We start from the raw sequence: 17309 nt of genomic DNA, 5'->3' as shown, positions 1-17309 counted from the left end.
AAGGTAAACTGGGCGTGGAGGGGGGGGCGGGAGAGGAGCAAGACTGGATGTGCATCGGAATGTGCAAAGGAGAAGGGTCCAGAAAGGAGGATGTCTGCCTCTTTCCAAGGACTTTTCATTCAAACTCTTCTAAGTGATGTTTACATTAAGGCTGACAGTGGGGTCTTTTGGAGATACCATCATTGCTGGAAGTGATCTCAAAGATCAAACGGCCTTCTCTTTCTTTCAAATTCACAATGAAAGAAAGGCCCAGAGAAGCAAAGCAACTTGTTCAAGGTCACACAGCATGTCAGTGGCAGAACATGACTCCTTGTTCTTTATATAGCATTACCCAGCCTCCAGTGAGGCTAATGGCTGGGGGTGCTACGCCAACATGACTAGACCTGAGGTGACCCAAGCAAGATTTGAAGGGGCTGGACATAGATCCCTTCTCCTCCCTTCCACCTCCCTTTGCCACCCCCTCCCCCTCGCACAGCTCCAGGGATCAGTCAATGAATAATTGTTGAAACAGTTCCTATGTACAGAACAAGAGGTGCAGAGACAAAGGTCTGCGGTAGGATTCCCTATCCTGAGATCTGAGATCCCCTTCTCAACCCTCCCCACTGCAGCCGGGGAAGGGGGTCAGGGGCATTCCTGAGGCAGCCAGTCCTCTTCTCCACTCCCCATCCCCCAGGTGGTTTCTCCAGCCAAGTTCTCACGAAGAGGCCCCTCCCTCAGCGGCTCCACTGTTGCCATGGCAATTAGGTGGGTGGACAGCCCATCCTATCTAGAGGCCACCCAGCCCTCGCGTGGGGAGTTACCATAACAACCCCCCTAGTAATAGAGGGTGTTGGGTCCCGCCCCCCTCCCCCCGCAAATAGAGCGGTGGGTGGCTTGATTGGCAGCTGGGCACACGAAAGAGGAGGGAAAGGGAAGGAAAGGCATCAAAGGAGAGCTCAGAAGGAAACGGGGGAGAGAAAGGGCAAAAAATACGGGGAGGGAAGGAAACGCGTGTGCGCACGCGCAACAGCTGGTGGGCGCGCTCCCCGGCGGCCCCGGCCACCGCCCACTTCTTTCACGCTAGGCTCGCGCGGTCGCTCAGTCCTCGCGCGCGCCTTTCGCTCTCTCTCCTGCGCCTGCGCGCAGGTGTCGGCGTCGAGGGGGAGGGGGAACCCGGCGCGCTCGCGTCACGTTCCCTCTTGCACCCTCCCCGGTGCTCGGCCATTCTGCGCCTGCGCGGGAGAGTCGGGAGGCTCGGGTTGCAGGCTCTGGGGCGATATCGCCTGTCAGTCGGTGGGTCGGTCTTCCCGCCGGCCTTCCCCCTCCCGGTTCTCCGCGGGAGGCGCGGTGGAGTCCGCCCCCGGGATCCCCCGATGGGGGAGAAGCGGCGACGGCGGCAGCGGAATAACCGAGCCGGAGCGTGAGCGGCCCCGGGGCCCCGTTCCCGGCGGAGGCCATGGGCGACCCAGCCCCCGCCCGCAGCCTGGACGACATCGACCTGTCCGCCCTGCGGGTGAGCGCGCTGCCCCCCAGCCTCGCCCCGCGGCGACCCCCGCCCCCTTCCGGGCGCCCGCTGCTGCCAGGCCTCCGCCCTCCGTTCCCCTACGCTCTCCACGCGCTGCAGATTCTGGGAGCCAGTTCGGTCCCCGCCCTGGGGTGCCCCGCCCCCATTCTTCCCTCCTCCTCTACCTTTACTCAGGTTCCGGATCCCCTTCCTCCCAGGTGTTTGAGGGTCACCCTCTGGTTCTCCTGAGCTTGCAGAATCTTTACTGTGATGCCCCTCCCTGGCCCCTGACATGCTTTGAGGCTTCTTTCCCCCCTTGCTCCTACTTAGCTCTTCTTCCTCCCTCTCCTCTTTTTCGGCTCCTCGAATTTTGACTTTGCCACTGCCTTGCCAGCCTCCCCCTCATCACCCTTTCTCCTCCTCGCCCAGCCCTGAATTGCATCTCTTCCCGGTCGGCAGGCACTTCAGCCTCCCCTCTCCGCCGCACACCTCCTACCGCCGCCCTCATCCCCTGCTCAGCTCTCCCCGTGCCTTGGCGTTTCAAGTGCAGCAGTCCAGAACCAGGCATTTCCGGTCTCAGGGTCCCCGCATATTACATTACCAACTCTGCAGCAGCGTGGGGCTGGGAGGAAAGACAAGTGCACTGGGGGAGGAGGGGACGCGTTTCTTGTCTTCAGAAACTCTGGCCTGGGCTGGGAAGAGGATGTTTATATGTCTGTACACACACAAACACATGCAGCATGTGGTTTGGAAAAGCCTGGGTATTCTTGGTTTTGCTGGAGGGAGGGGGAGGCGATGGAGATTTCTCCAGGGAGGGGTTCATTAGAAAAGGGATCAGAGGAAACAAATGCAGCAGGAATTTCTTCGAAATATTCGTTTTCCCTCCTGGGGCTCTTGCATGCCCTCATTTGGGGGCTTTCAGCAGCATTTATATGTTTTTCTTCAGCAGGGAGCCCTGGCTTAAGGGGCAACTGAGTGGTTTCAAGGTGAAGACTCCCGCCTGTCCCCCAGGGGGTGTTTTTGTCCTGTGTCCTTCCGGCTTACTCAACAGGCCAAGGTGCTGGGGAGAGCAAGATTTCCCATCTCTGGGTTAGCTGCTCTGGAGGCCCCTGTTGAAATCGTCTTCTGGCTTTTGAGTTAGCCAGGGAACATGGCCAGTAGTGGGAAAAGGCGGTCAGCCACACAGGTGCCCCGGATATGACTGGAGGGGAGAGGCGAATTAAGAGAGCAGAGTCATGTCGTTAATTGGGTTTCTCTAGGTGACACAGTTTTTCTTGCCATTCAGGTCATAATTTGGTTGGTGCAGTGTTGGGCTAGGAGACCTGACTTGCTGGAGATAAGATGATAAGTTGCTGAGGAGGGAGACGGAGCATTGATTTCTCTCTCTCTCTCTCACTCTGTGTGTGTGTGTGTGTGTGTGTGTGTGTGTGTGAGTTTGTGTGTTGGTGGCAAGAGGGTCTGAAGGCTTTAGGAGGGAGATTGGTGGGCTTTCTCTACTTGCGGCGAGCAGGGGCTACTCTTCGTGGTGCGCGGGCTTCTCATTCTCTTGTTGCGGAGCACGGGCTCTAGGCGTGTGGGCTTCAGTAGTTGTGGCACGCGGGCTTAGTAGTTGTGGCACGCGGGCTTAGTAGTTGTGGCTCACGGCCTCTAGAGCGCAGGCTCAGTAGTTGTGGTGCATGGACTTAGTTGCTCCGCGGCATGTGGGATCTTCCTGGACCAGGGCTCGAACCCGTGTCCTCTGCATTGGCAGGTGGATTCTTAACCACTGAGCCATCAGGGAAGCCCAGGAGGGAGATTCTTAAGATCAGTTTAAACTGCGATTCTCAAGTTAAGCCAGCTGGGATATAAGGTGGAAATCCAGGCTCCCCTTAATGAGCTTGTCTTTAGGATGAGCCCCCGTCTTCCCTTCCCACCTTGGTTGTTGATTAACTCTGGCTATAGGTTCCTGTGCTGTGGTGACTTAAATATAATAAAAGAGAAGGTGGGTCCAAACCATGACCTTTGGTTTAAACCTTGTGGGACTCTCCTTGGGCTTCTCTTTCCCTTTAGCCTCTTCTGGTAGTTTGGCCTGGACCCTCAACCTGGGATTTCCAGCAATTCTGCAAACACCATCTGACCTTGGATTTGGTATTTCCCTTCTGGACTTCTCTACTTGAAGCAATGTTAGCGTCTTTCCTCAATTGCCTCCTGCTTTATTCTCCTCTCCCTTCTTCAAGAGAGCCCTGTGACCTGCTCCCAGTGTGTATGTCTTTCCTGCCTCATGATGCTTAAGAAAGCATTGCCCCTCCCCCACTACCACCCCAGTACTCCAGGGCTGGAGGGAGTGCTTTCTTTGAAATGGGGCTGCAGAAGGCCTGCTTTCTCCTTGCTGCTGGCCTTTGCTCAGAGCCTGTCCCCTCCACCCCACCTCGGAGAGCCCCTGTGGCACTGTTGAGAAGCTCTCTCAGTCATCTCTTGTTCTGTTTCTGTCTGTTTTCCAGTGAGAAAGGGCAACCTGGAGAATTAGCAGAAAAGCGTGTTTCCCTGAACTACATCATCTCGTGTTGGGGGCCTGGGGAGGGGATGGGAGAGGAACATATTCAGCATTTATTAGGCGGCGTCAAAGAGCCCAAGTTGTCTTTCTCCTCTTATTTCAAGATAGGGCTTGGCTTCCAGCTGGTGATGAGAGTAATAGTCTGATATTAGGGAAGATTGAATTGCACCATCTCTTAGCCATGTGCGGAGAGGCGGGTGGACCTACCTCACTGTGACCACAGGCACGCTTGACCTCTTTGAGGCTCTGTTTATCCACCAGCCCAGTAGCATGGGGTTGTGTTCCTGAGTTCAAGTCCCTGCTTTCTCACTTACTGTGTAACCTTGGCCTTTCTCCCCCTTCTTTCCTAGTTTGCTGCAGAGTCTGCAAAGAGCCTTACCTCTCTAAGGCTTCATTTGCCCATCTGTATATAGTGATGGTACTGAACTCAGAGTTGCTGAGGATTAAATGAAATACTGCATATTAAGTACTTAGTTCAGTTCCTGGCACATCGTGACTATATGATCGCCCTTATTGGGTTTTTTTTTGTTGTTGTTGTTTTGCTTTTTGGTTTTTTGGCTGCATGGGGTCTTTGTTGCTGTGCGCGGGCTTTCTCTAGTTGTGATGAGCGGGGGCTGCTCTTTGCAGTGCACGGGCTTCTCATTGCGGTGGCTTCTCTTTGTCGCGGAGCACAGGCTCTAGGCACATGGGCTTCAGTAGTTGTGGCACGCAGGCTCAGTAGTTGTGGCGCACGGGCTTAGTGGCTCCGCGGCATGTGGGATCTTCCCGGACCAGGGCTCGAACCCGTGTCCCCTGCATTGGCAGGTGGATTCTTAACCACTGCGCCACCAGGGAAGCCCTCGCCCTTACTGTTAATTGTTATCAGATGACAATCAGAGAAGGCTTCCAGCGCAAGTGTATCTAAAATAGCACTTCCTCCCCTGCTTCGTTTTCATATAAATTTTTATATAGCATCCCTTAGCCTGCTTTGTTTTATTTCATAGTATTTATCGCCAGCTGACATATATTTATATATATCAACCCCGACTAAAATGTAAGTTCAGTGCAAGTTAGGATTTTGACTGTTCTGTTCATTTTTGCATCCCCAGTGCCTGTTAACAGTGTTTTGAACATAGTGGGGGCTCAGCTGTTTGTTGAATAAACGCGTATCATAACAAGTGAAAGGTCTTAGCACAGTCTTGCTTAGAGAAAGCATTCAGTAAGTGTCATGCTTGTTAGGCTTTCTCTTGCTGTTTATATACACATAATTAAGAATATATCTTTTCTGGGTTGTTTTTGGAATCAGACCTTGTGGTAAACAAGAGTTCTGGAAGCCTCCATCGGAGCGACGTCCTTGAAGTAAAGTTAGGACCTTCCAAGAGAAGAAGCGGGCCTCTTTTGTCAAACCTTCTCTGTGTCCAGGCTTGGTTACATTCCAGGAGAATCTTCTGACTTGGAACCCTTGGCTTCTCACAAAGGATACGTATCAGTAGAAGAGGACGGGACAAGGAGGGAGCAGACCCCGGGCTGACCTCTCTCCTTTTGCATTGCTCTTTTTGGTTGACCCACTTCATAAACCAGGCAGCCTCTCTTTACTGTCCAGCCAGCTGGAGGTTTTAGACTGCAGTGTCCTTGGAACCATGGAGCTGTGCGCAGTGTGGCTGTATTGAAATAATACCATGACGTGCAGTCAGGAGGGACTTGTTGCCGGGTAGTAGTGCTGACAGAGATGTTCTTTCTCCAAAGATCTTATGTTGTTGTGTCTGTTCTTTGGAGGAGTCGCTTCCCCTTCCTTTTTCCTTCACGAGGCTGTGGAGCCAGCTCCACTCAGAAAGCTGGCAGTTCTGGGCATGTACTTCTAGGCTGCTGAGCAACTGCTGCACTCCGCTGTGCTTGCTGTCCAAATGTTGACGACAGATGCCTCAGGCAGGGGTTGGGGAGACTGACCTCCTGCAGCAGAAGCAATGGCATTGACTGGGGACTTTTTTCCTAGAGAACCGCAGATGGGAGTGGGGCTGTTTGGGGAGCTAGTGGCACTTGGAGTGAAGTGAAAAGCTGCTTTGGCAAGAGGATGGAAGGAAGGTTGCGGAGAACTTTGCTGGAACTGGGTGTTCAGCCATCCCCCAAACGAGGGAAGAGGCGTCGCCACCCTTTATGCTGCGGGATAGGACAGAGCCATGGCCCTTTGTAACACACGGAGGGGAGGGTCTTTGAAGAAGTGAGGTTTTCACAGTTAAGAGAACAGTAAGAAGGTCAGCAAGAGAGCAGGCTGGCCCACCCCCTCACGCTTATCCCAGGAGCTCACTTAAGACTATGCTGTGTAGAATCCTGATTTCAGATATGGCCTCCATTCCTTTCAACTCCGAACTGTGTGCCTAAAAGGGGGTAACTCACACAGTTTGGGTATGTTGAGTGTCCTTGCTTGTCATCCTGGGGACAAGATAGCAGGAAGTGTGCACATACTCTTTACAAGCTTATACTTTGGCATTGGTTTATGAATAAGGAATGCAGTGATCTCTCAATCCAGGAACATAAAACAGTTCTGGGGCTGCGGAGCATCTCCAGAAGCCATCTGAGAGTCTGCCAGACGAATCTTTCTGTCTCCAAAGTTGTACCAGAGAAAACTATGACTAATATCCTTTCCTGCATCAGTCAGTCACCAAGCATTGTTGGTCTGTTTTATTGAGAATCAGGTTCTAGATATTACGGGAAGTATGTAATAGTGTGTTCATACTATTCTGAGCTATTTAATCAGACCTCTGGAAGCATCCCTCTAAGCAAGCCCTTTGCAAGCTGAGGCTACCCCCCCCCCCCCCCCCCCGCTTTTTTTTTAAACTGTTATTGCCTTCCTCATTATCTTAGAACCCTCAGGGGCAGGAAGTTTTTGTTAAATCTGTTTGCTGTGAATTATACTCATTTTCTGTTATCCTGTGGTCAGTCATCTTGAAATCTGATATGCAGTCTTTTCCCCTCCCCCAGCACTCACTTTACACCACAGCTCCCTCAGTTTTTTCTTTAGCAGGTTGAAGAAATTGAACAAAAAGTGATCAGGTTAACAAGTCAGCTCTCAAAGCATTTCTTGAATGCCCACAGGATCTAGGAAGATACAAGAACATGACTTGGTAGAAGCGCATGTTCATTCTCTCGTCTCTCCTGTTCTTCCTGCTCTTCTCCTAACCAACCAGTTCTTGACTTGAGTCTGGGATTCTTCCATCTACGGGAAGCTCCTCCAGAGGGTAATTGAAAAGGTGTTTGAGGCTTTTTGTTCTTAATCAGGGTAGGGAATGGCAGAGGGAGGAGAGAAGAAAGGGATGGAATTGTGGTGATCCAAGGAGCCCCTAGAGATATTGCCCAGTGGCCAGACAGCCGAGGATGTGCTTGCTAATGGTGGGTAGGATTTCCTGTTCTGCTTGAGGAAAGAGCTAGAACTAGGCACAGAGGATACAGTGACACACAAGATAGACATGGTTTTCCTACAGTCTAGTTGTGGGGAGAGACATTAATAAAATAATTATATATATATATAATTACATATACATAAAATTGCAAGTCATGATAAGGACTGTAGCAGAAAACTTTGGCATGACGTGAGAGCCCATAAAAGAATTGTTTTTACTTTTTGCAAGACAAATACTTGGTTGGTAGATTGAGAGAGAGACAAATCACACGTTGAAAAACCAAGCTAGCATTGCCACAGAAAGAGTAGATAGAGGTGAACCAGCAGGTGGAATTTGGCGACGGCCAGAACTGGGAGACCTTGGATCAGGGCCATTCTTAGGGTGGAGCATTTCGTCAGCAGCCAAGGGCCAGGGGTCTGAGGATGCAGTAGAAACTCCAGGCTTAATTTCCAAAAGGATTTCTTCTGAACCTTCCTATGGGAGGGAAAAAAAAAAGTTTGTTTCAGAGGGTAAGGGTATTATATGGAAAGGGCATATAACTGTCATTTTTGTTTATTGGGAGGAGCGTCTCTGAGTACTGGGTCTGTGTGGACTCGCATGTCGCTCTGCAGAGGGTGCGTGGGTGTGCCGATTGGCCAAAGCGGCTGTATGAGGGAGAAGGGTATACCGCTAGATGTTTCATGCTGTATTTTTAATAAAAATTGTGTGTATTTAAGGTGTACCACATGTTTTGATAGACACAGACATAGTGAAATGATAACTACCGTCAAGCTACGTAACATTTTCATCTCCTCACGTGTGTGTGTGTATGTGTGTTTGAATCGATGTTACTAGCCCGAGTGTCCAGGGTTGGAAGGTCGGTAAGTCTCACAGGAATAAGCACAAGTAGGCCCATCCTTGGCTCAGCTTTTGTGGTTGTGGGATGTGGGATTCTTCGTAACATTAGGTAGATACCGTATATCTATATATATATACACACACACATATGTGTGTGTGTGTGTGTGTATGCAACTCTCAGTTTAACATTGTTGTACAAGTCAAGGATGAGTGAGGTGTGTAGGGGGAGTGTTGCTGATTTTGCACGTTTGAAATGAAACAGGGCTGGAGAACCACAGTCTTGGGCTTCTTGGAGGAGCCAGCCTCCAGGAGCAGGTGAAATGTCAGGAGGGCGGGGTGGGCTGTGGGACGCGTTTGGTGGCACACACCGTGGAGAGAGGGATGAGTGGAGGACGTGGAGACTCTGCCTGAGAGGAAGGTTGAAGGCTGGTAAGGGAGCAAGAAGTCCTTTGACCGAGGAGGCAAGTGCGTGTACCCGGGGCAGGAGAGGCTTCCGCTGCCGGCTGGGTGACGAGTGAAGCATCCGTTCAACCACTCGGAGTCTGTTGACTCAGTCAGTGCGTGTGGCAGTGACTGCGCCTCCGCTCTGCCTTTAGGATGAGAAGGGCCTCCTGAAAGCAGGCCTGACAGCAGCAGGTCTTCTGAGAGAGAAGGGGAAACGTCTCACACCCTCTTGCACCAGAAATCATCTGAGGACAGGATCTGAAGGGCTGGGCTTGCTGAATTGCTCCTGGAACCACAGGCTTGGAGGGCTTTTCTCTGAACAGCGGTCCTTGCAGGGACGGATTGAGGATCAGCAGGGCTTTGTGAAGAAAATTCCACCTCCTTCAAGCCACCTCAACTTCCACTTTTCCCACGAAGCCTCCCCTGACCGAGCCAGCCCTCCCTGGTCACCTTCGCCACCTTTTCATGGACCTTGTAGTGTAGCATTTGAGTGTATGTTACCCATATTGAATATTTCATGGTCATGCGTTCCCTGTCACTTCCTTACATATAGGAGCCATGATCCATACTTCCTGTCGATGCTCACAGTGTCTACAAAAGTGCTGAGCGCACAGTAGGGGTTCAGTAATTACTCGTTGGGCAGAGATACGGAATTAAGTTTTTTTGTGTTTTTTTTTGTTTGTTTTAATTTTTTGGCCACACTGTGCAGCATGCGGGATCTTAGTTCCCTGACCAGGGATCAAACCCTTCGCTGACCAGGGTTAAGATTCCTGCAGTGGAAGCATGGAGTCTTAACCACTGGACCGCCAGGGAAGTCCCTGGAGCTAAGTATTCTTGTGACTTTCCCACGGGAGTGCCTTGTATGTGCTGGGCACCGTGTGACACAAAACAGTACAGGTCCTTACTCAGTGCTTCTCAACTAGGGTGGCACTGCCCTCCTGGGGGTGTTTGGAAATGTTGGGGAGGGAGGTTTCATTGTCACTTTGTCTGGGAAGCACTAACAGCATTTAGTATGTGGGGATCACGGATGTTAACCACCCTGCCATGACCGGACAGCACATTGAAGAATTGTTTTTCCACCCAAATTGCCAATATGCCTCTTGTGAACTTGTTATGGACGTGGGAAAGGTCAGGTGAAGGACTAGACATGTTTTCTTCCATGAAGTCGAAGTAGGTCCTAAGTCCCCTCCTTTCCTTCTTGCTGGATGGAGAGAGGAATGTAGGGTGTAAATTACTTGTGTGCATGGCGCGTAGCTCTTATTTGTCTGCCCGAACACCTCTGGAGGTAAACTGGGCAGGCTCCAGAGCCAGACTGCAAGGAAGAAGATTTTCATGTTCTCTCTTCACCACCTACCCACTCTCTCTTTCAAGGCACATTTGTAAGAAAGTGGTTGAAAGCATGTCGTACTTTGTCTTCAGTTCTGCATGTTCACCAGAGAGTCTTCAAGAAAAGATTCAGACATATTCAATATCTTGTAATAACCCATAACAGAAAATAATCTGAAAAATATATATGTATATAATTGAATCACTCTACCGAACACCAGAAATTGATATAATGTTGTAAATCAACTATACTTCAATTAAAACAAAAACAAAACAATTGGGCAGGGGCACCCAAAAGCCTGAGCAGCGGGAGGGGAGGCGGAGGTAGGTGTGTGGTCACAGTGTGAGAGAGGAGGCTGGCGTACCTATCTCTTCTCTCGTGTCTTTGCATCCTACGGTTGGCCCCTTGAAGACAGAGGTGTGCTGAGTAAGTGTCGTTGCTCAAATTGCAGGGAATAACTAGAGGGAAGACCACTTGCCTAGTATCCTTTGGAGAAGAACAGAGCTTTGGGGGTGGGTGAGTGGCTGGGAGTAGAGTGGCTGGTGGGGATGCAGTGATGCAGCCGTGCAGCAGAGCCACCATCACTTCTCACTATCTGAATCCAGCTTAGGAGGGCAGGACTGGATGGGTTCTTGGTCTAGTCTAGCTAAGGTTTGGTGAAGTTGGAGAAGGTCCCTCTAATCTTCACAAGGTCCTTCTTCACCGTGGAAACTACCTTCAACTCCACAAAGCAGGGTTGGGGGGGACAGGCAGCCTGTGGTTCAGAAGTTTGCCGGTTCCTTTATCCCTCCAGACCTCTAGGATGCCCTCTTTTTCTCTCTCTCTTCGGTTCAGAACAAAAATTGCTCTGATACAAGTCATTTGTATTTTAATGTGGATTCATTTCAGAAGGGGTTCTGGGGTGGAATAGGAATAATAATGAATACTTACTATGCAGTATGTTCCCTCCTTATATAATCTCATTATCCCTCACAATAACCCTTTGAAGTGGGATATTTTATTCATTTTCAAGGTGATGAGACCAAGGCTTACAGAACTTGGAAGTTAAATAACGTGCCTAAGGTTGGACAGCCAGTAAGCGGCGGATTTCAGATTCAGACTCGGGTTCAGGGACTTCCGAGGTGGTCCAGTGGTTAAGACTCCACGCTTCCAATGCAGGGGCATGGGTTTGATCCCTGGTCGGGTAACTAAGATCCCACATACAGAGTGGCATGCCCAAAAAAAGTAAGAAAAAATAAATAAATAAAAGACCCGGGTTCAGACTCAACCCAGAACCTGAGCCTGTGCGCGCCTGTGCTGGTGGAGGCCTGCGCCCAGGTGGCAGGTGTCTGTGTCTGTGGGTGTGTGTTGAGGGGAGGGCACCCTGCAGCTGACATTCTGGACTATGTACCTGGAGCAGTAGTGTTTTCAACTGGCTTTAATCATAAATGTGTGGCCTGTGGGAAACAGGCTTTGTGGGCTCACTTGGGAGGATATAACACTGTCCGTAAAGTTTCTGTGGTGAAGTATGAGGAGACTTAGGAACATGGCCTGTTTCATGGATTGGAGGCAGCCTGTATGAGAAGTGGTCACCATCTGCAAGAGCACACGGTCTAGATCTGCGTCTTGGTAGAGGACAGGTTTTAATCACATGGGCGCATTTTTTGAGAAGAGGGAGTGACTTGATTGATGGATTAAGTGACTTTAAAAAAAAATTTTTTTTTTTTTTTAAGTAAATCACTTGAGCCTGAGCCTTTGTGAACTGCTGGTGGGTTGGCGTTGGTGGGCACCTGCTGGGAACACAAAGCTCCATGGGGCCTGTGCCCAGAACTGGTAGAGATTTCTAGATGTCAGGCTGCCGGGCACAGTACTCTGATGATAGGAGGGGAAAGCATGCCCGAGAATTTAGATTTATTCTGGAGGAAAGAGTTAATGATTCCGAAGGCCTGTTCTTCAGAGGGAGGAGAGGAAGACTATCTCATCCCTCCCACCTTAAAAAAAATTATTTAAATTGTAGTTAAATATGCATAACATAAAATTTACCATTTTAGCCTTTTTTTTTTTGGCTGCGTTGGGTCTTCGTTGCTGTGGGCGGGCTTTCTCTAGTTGCGGCGAGCAGGGGCTACTCTGTTGCGGTGCGCAGGCTTCTCATTGTGGTGGCTTCCCTTGTTGCAGAGCACGGGCTCTAGGCACATGGGCTTCAGTAGTTGTGGCACTGCGGGCTCAGTAGTTGTGGCGCATGGGCTTAGTTGCTCCGCGGTACGTGGGATCTTCCCGGACCAGGGCTCGAACCTGTGTCCGCTGCATTGGCAGGTGGATTCTTAACCACTGCGCCACCAGGGAAGCCCCCGTTTTAGCCATTTTTAAGTGTACAGTTCGGTGGCATTAAGTACATTCGCGTTGTTGTGCAACCATCACCGCCATCCCTCTCCAGAACTTTTTCATCTTCCCCAACTGAAACTCTGTCCCCATTAAACATGAACTCTCCATTCCCCTCCCCCAGCCCCTGGCAACCACCGTTCTGTGTCTCCTCCCTTTCTGTGTGTGCAGAGCTGAGCAGAGGGCTGACATAGCAGATGCTTACTGTTTGTTGAGTCAGGTGAGGTGGCCTGTTTCAGAAGTCCATGTGTCATCAGCCAACTCAGGACACCCCCCTCCCTCCTGGCTCCAGTGCAAGGCGGTCACCTCTGAGAGGGATTGTAGATGAAATGGCTACATGGAATCACAAAAGAATTAGGCAGCAGAAAGAGAAGTTGAGGGTTTCTCTTCCATATTCAGCTCCCTTTGCCGTCTCCCAGCTGTCATTTGCTTTCTGGTTCTCTTGTACTTATATTCATCATCTTGCTTGTTCTCAGCTCTTACTTCTCCCGCTGGGGGTCTGGTGGGTAGCTGCTATAGGAAGGTGGAAAGAAGATCATGTAGGGCATGAAGATAATAAAAGGTAACAACATGTATGTGTTTGTGTGTGAGGGGTTCGTGTGTTAACTGGGCGTCTTCCTGGTAGTAGAAGAAAACCATCCTTAGATGAGTACCTTGGACCCGGTAGGGTATCTCTGTCCTTCCTGGGTTCCACCTTTCCCGAGGGGTGGCCAGCGGTGCAACTTTGGCTGGAGGCTTTATTCAACATCACGTATTCATGTGTCAGTAGTAACTGAAAGCTCGTACATGGGTGACATCAAGTAAAGGGAGGGTAGGTTTTTAGTATCAGGCAGTATGAGCCCAGGAGTTCTTTCCTGTGGAACGATGGGCCACAGAAAAGGCCTAGATGCTTACAGGAGGAAGGGGTGGTTAGCTGCTAAAGATGTCTTGGGGAAATCATGGGCAGCCTTTGAGGCCCCTTTGATGTCACCCTCCTGGGCCTCCAGGCCTGCACAGTCTGGAGCCGGGTCAGGCTGTATCCCTCTGTGGTGTCCGCACCCCCAGACAGACCCAAAGCATGACCTAGAATTGAGTTGGATTTCTTAGAATAGAGGTGACCAATTCAGTGGCCTGCCCGGCCTCCTCACTTTGTCCACACGATTTATAGTTTCTCATCAGACTTCATGGGGAAAGAAGGAAAAAGGAAGGAGAGACACGCTTGGCACTCAAGTCATCCAGGAAGAGAGGAGGGCAGGAGAGCCCTGTGTCATAGAGAGGCCTAACAGGTCAAGATCCAGGCCACAGGGGCCTCTAGCCAGTGGGTTGGGGGTGGCAACTTAGGGTCCCCTGTTCAGGGCTGTTTCCCTAGATCACCTGTCCTCGAGTCGGATCCCAGGTTCTGAGGACTCATAGTCTTTTCTCTATTTTGTGTGTACAAGCTTACAGGAAGCTACATGTATTCAGCATCACCTTCCAGGGTGTGCCCAGTGGCCCTTCTCACCTCAGTCCCTCTCACTAAAGCCTATTTCTTTCTTAGATTGAGCCAGGTATGAATTGGGGTCGATTGTTTTTCTTGGGTTGAGCCTGGTTCACCCACCCCTGGTACTCAAAGCGTGAATGAAGGAACGTTCCCTGACTCATGGAAGCACTGGCCTTCCCCAGTTGTTATCCCGCCGTCTGGCATCGTGCCTGCCTGTGGGCATGGTTATCATCACCACCATACATAAAAGCAAAAAGTGGTTTAAGTGCCTGTGTTTAAAGCAGAGCATCCGTAGACCATCTTACATTTCTAAAGGCGCCAGCAGCAGGCCAGGGGCCCAGAGCTAGTTAGATGTGACTTCCGATACCCATACTGCTCTGCGGCAGTGTCGAGGCCCCACCAGAAACGAAGGGCTCGTGTGTGTTTGGTCAGCCTGGAGTCCAAGGTGCATTCTGTGCAGATGAGGTGTGTTTCACAAGTCAATGATTAATGCCCCCGCTGCTGCCCAGATCCCCTGCCCTGGCCTTGTAACCTGCTCAGATAGGGTGATACTGACGTCTCCAGAGAGCTCCCTGACGGAGGCCTGCGGACACAGGGGCTGTTGGAGTTGAGGCAATGTGATGCATAGAGCCAGTGTGGAATTAGGAGCTGGGACACGTGGTTCCTGTTTCAGTTCGCTCTAGTTTACAGGATGCGTGTTATCTCTCTGGGACTCGGTTTCCTTACTTGCAAAACAAGGGGATGAGAACAGTGGCTCTTAATCAGAGGCTCAGTCAGAATCACCTGGGTAGCCTTTTTTTAACCCAGGCCCTGCCCTCCGGAGGTGATTTAGTCCGTCCAGGGTGGGGCCCTGGTATGTGTGTTTTCCCAGGTGATCTGATGCAGATTGCCTTTGAGAACTACTGGACCAGATAATCCTTAAGCTCCCCCAGATCCAAGAGTCCCCTCCTCCTTTCTTTCCTCTCTTCCTTCCTAAATATCTTTCTGTGCCTACTGTGTGGGCTGGCCTGTTTGTGCTCTCTTGACTTAAACACATGAATGGATCAGATGTGTGCTTTGCAGTGTAGTATATGTAAGGAAAGGTGCACTTACGTGTGTGAAGTTGGGCAAAGGGGGAGTTGAGAGAAACAATACTGGGGGAGGGGTCGGTCAGGGTGGGATAACTGAGCATGGTGTCTCCCAGCTGGTCTGGGAAACACAAGCACCTACTGTGGAGAGAGCTCAGGGTGGGGCGAAGTTGGGGTGCGGACGTGGGGCTGGGCATCCGGGAAGAACACGAAATAAAGGGAAGGTTCAGAAAAAGGTCTGAAGGACCATTTGAAGTATGAACTTCAGTATATGTGCGTGCACTCCTTAGACTTTCCTGAGTCTGTTAGTGCCGAGGGAAGAGCAGGCAGACCAAGGGAGGACTGACCTGGAAAGAGGGCATTTTTACTTGGTCTTTGAGGATAGGGAGGGACCTGGTATAGTGAGGCCTTCCCCATCATCACTCACCCCCAAAAGCATAGACGCTGGAGACAGATGTGAATCCTAATCCCAGATCTGTCACCTACTGTGTGACCCCTGGCAAGGTCATAACTACCCCCATGCCTCATTTTCGCCATTCGTCAAATGAGGGTAACAAGACCCACCTAACAGGGCTGTCTCAGGGTTAAATAAAAGTGTAAGTAAAGTGCTTAGCTTGGTAACTGCTCATTAGATAGGTGGTAGCCACATGATTTCTCTTGTGAAAGTGCCCAGAAAGGGTGTCTCTTATGAAAGTTACCAGAAAGGTTCTGGTAACATTCCTCTCCTCCTTCACATTTCATTTGGGAAAGAGAAAACCACCCAGTGTATTGAGTGCAATCTTAACGGCCGTGGGTGGGTGAGTCACTAAGTCCCCAGGTGTGGGCCTGGCTTCCCCTTCCCTACCCTAGAGTTTTCTACCATCTTCCAGCTTCATTGGAAGAAAGAACAACTTCAGAATCTAATATCTGAACTTGAAACTCCTGTTTGTCCTGCCCCCTGAGTCAGGAATTCCAGCAGTGGCTGAGCAGTGCCTCAGGCCCTGCATGCCCTTTTGTGTGAAAGCTCTGGGCCCACCCGGAGGAAGCAGTCAGCCAGAGTGGGGAAACCTGCACCTCACCCTTCGGGACATTCTGCTGGGAATACATGGCTTTGCTCAGATGTGAGAGACAGGACTTTCGCACAAAAATGTGTAAAGTGCTTTATGGAAAGGCACAGGTTCAGGCGGGGCGCCTAGCCACGAGGATCCTCAGTGGCCTTGCCTGGAGACTAAAGGCTCTTTCTGCTTCAGGGCCTTGGGCCTTCCCCACCCCTGACCTTTGCTCGGTTAACTCCGACTTGTCTTTTTGGTCTCAGAACAAATATCACTTCCCCAGCAGCCCTTTACTGCCCCCCCACCCCGCCCCAACCCCTATCATGACCTCCCTTTAATCTTTCTAATAGTGCCCTGTACTTTTTCTTACTTTTTCATAAACTCACAGTTGAGTTGATGTAGTTGTATAATTGCATCTTTAATGTCTGCTTCCTGTAAGCTCCACGAAGGAGGGGTCCATTTCTGTTTTGTTCATTGCCACATTCTAGTATCTGTCAGGCACTTGATGTTTGTTGAGTGAATGCATGAACTGGTCACAGGGCCCTAAAGTTGGCATGAATGCAGCCAGGGAAGGTTTCTTAGAAAAAAAGAGGCGAGACGGGCCTGGTGAAAAGTTGGGTGAGCATGTTTGCTCCATCCTGCTGGTCAGGAAATTCCTCCTTCTGTCTCACCTATATCCTTTGGGCTGTAATTTATTCTGAGTTGGTCCTTGGTGGGGCTGGAGAGTGGCTGGCCTCCACCCTTTGGAGAGTAACCGTTTCTAAGTCTGTGATGCAGATGACTAGTCCTTCCTGCCCCTCCCCCTGGGCCCCACCCTCCACCTGCTCTTCTCCCCACTGACTCAGCTTTGCTCCCTCCACCCTTCCTTCCAAGGTGTCTTTTCATAGTCCCCTGTCGGAGCCTTCCTTCCTAAGTCCTCTCTCATGGGATCTGGTTGGTCCTGCATCTGGAATTAGATAGAAGCCACATGGGGGTTAGACGAGTCACAGGCTCTCTCGGTCATGAAGCCTCCCCAGCCTCCTGCCTCGCGTCTGGGGACACCTGGCTCCCGCAGGAGGCTGTTGGCCATGAGGTATAATGGTTTGTTTGTGCTGCAGTGGAAAACCAGCAGTGAGAAGCCTTCTTATTATCCAGCCCGTGATTATTGTTGTCCTCTTCCGTGAGCTTGGTGTCTGCCAGCCTGAATGGGCTCGACATCTCCCCCTTCCAGCCTCCTCCTGCTTCCGTGCTCTGCCCTTTCTCACCCGAGCATCTGCTTCCCAGGGACCACCCCTCCCCCGACCCCTTTCAGCCCTACCTCCAAGGCCACCGTTCTTTTTTTTCTCCCTTCTCTCTCACCTGCCCTCCTCATAATTCTACTTTTTCATCTTGTTTCTTTTCTCCCGAGCTGCCA

At 50.7% G+C, this 17309-nt stretch overlaps 1 protein-coding gene across 16 annotated transcripts in view; it reads left to right on the top strand.

Annotated features, from left to right (window-relative positions):
- Positions 1 to 1203: 1203 nt before the first annotated feature.
- Positions 1204 to 17309, top strand: part of MINK1 (misshapen like kinase 1) — a 48091-nt gene continuing 31985 nt past the window's right edge. For 6 of the 16 annotated variants that reach the window (XR_003437928.1, XM_027130137.1, XM_027130136.1 and 3 more), the window contains exon 1: positions 1209 to 1492. Coding sequence is in view for 15 of the 16 variants with exons in the window: in XM_027130137.1 (XP_026985938.1) it covers positions 1436 to 1492 (57 nt within the window). In the remaining variant the exon portion in view is untranslated. Of the gene's footprint in view, positions 1493 to 17309 lie in introns of all 16 variants that reach the window. The other 10 variants (XM_027130146.1, XM_027130145.1, XM_027130147.1 and 7 more) reach the window with 3 other exon arrangements.

The sequence above is a fragment of the Aethalodelphis obliquidens genome, unplaced genomic scaffold, assembly GCF_003676395.1.
Source record: "Aethalodelphis obliquidens isolate GAN/ISIS:26980383/991018 unplaced genomic scaffold, ASM367639v1 scaffold38, whole genome shotgun sequence".
In the NCBI taxonomy this organism is placed as follows: Eukaryota; Metazoa; Chordata; class Mammalia; order Artiodactyla; family Delphinidae; genus Aethalodelphis; species Aethalodelphis obliquidens.
Note: the sequence above shows the minus strand (reverse complement) of the source record. Positions and strands in the feature narration are given on the sequence as shown.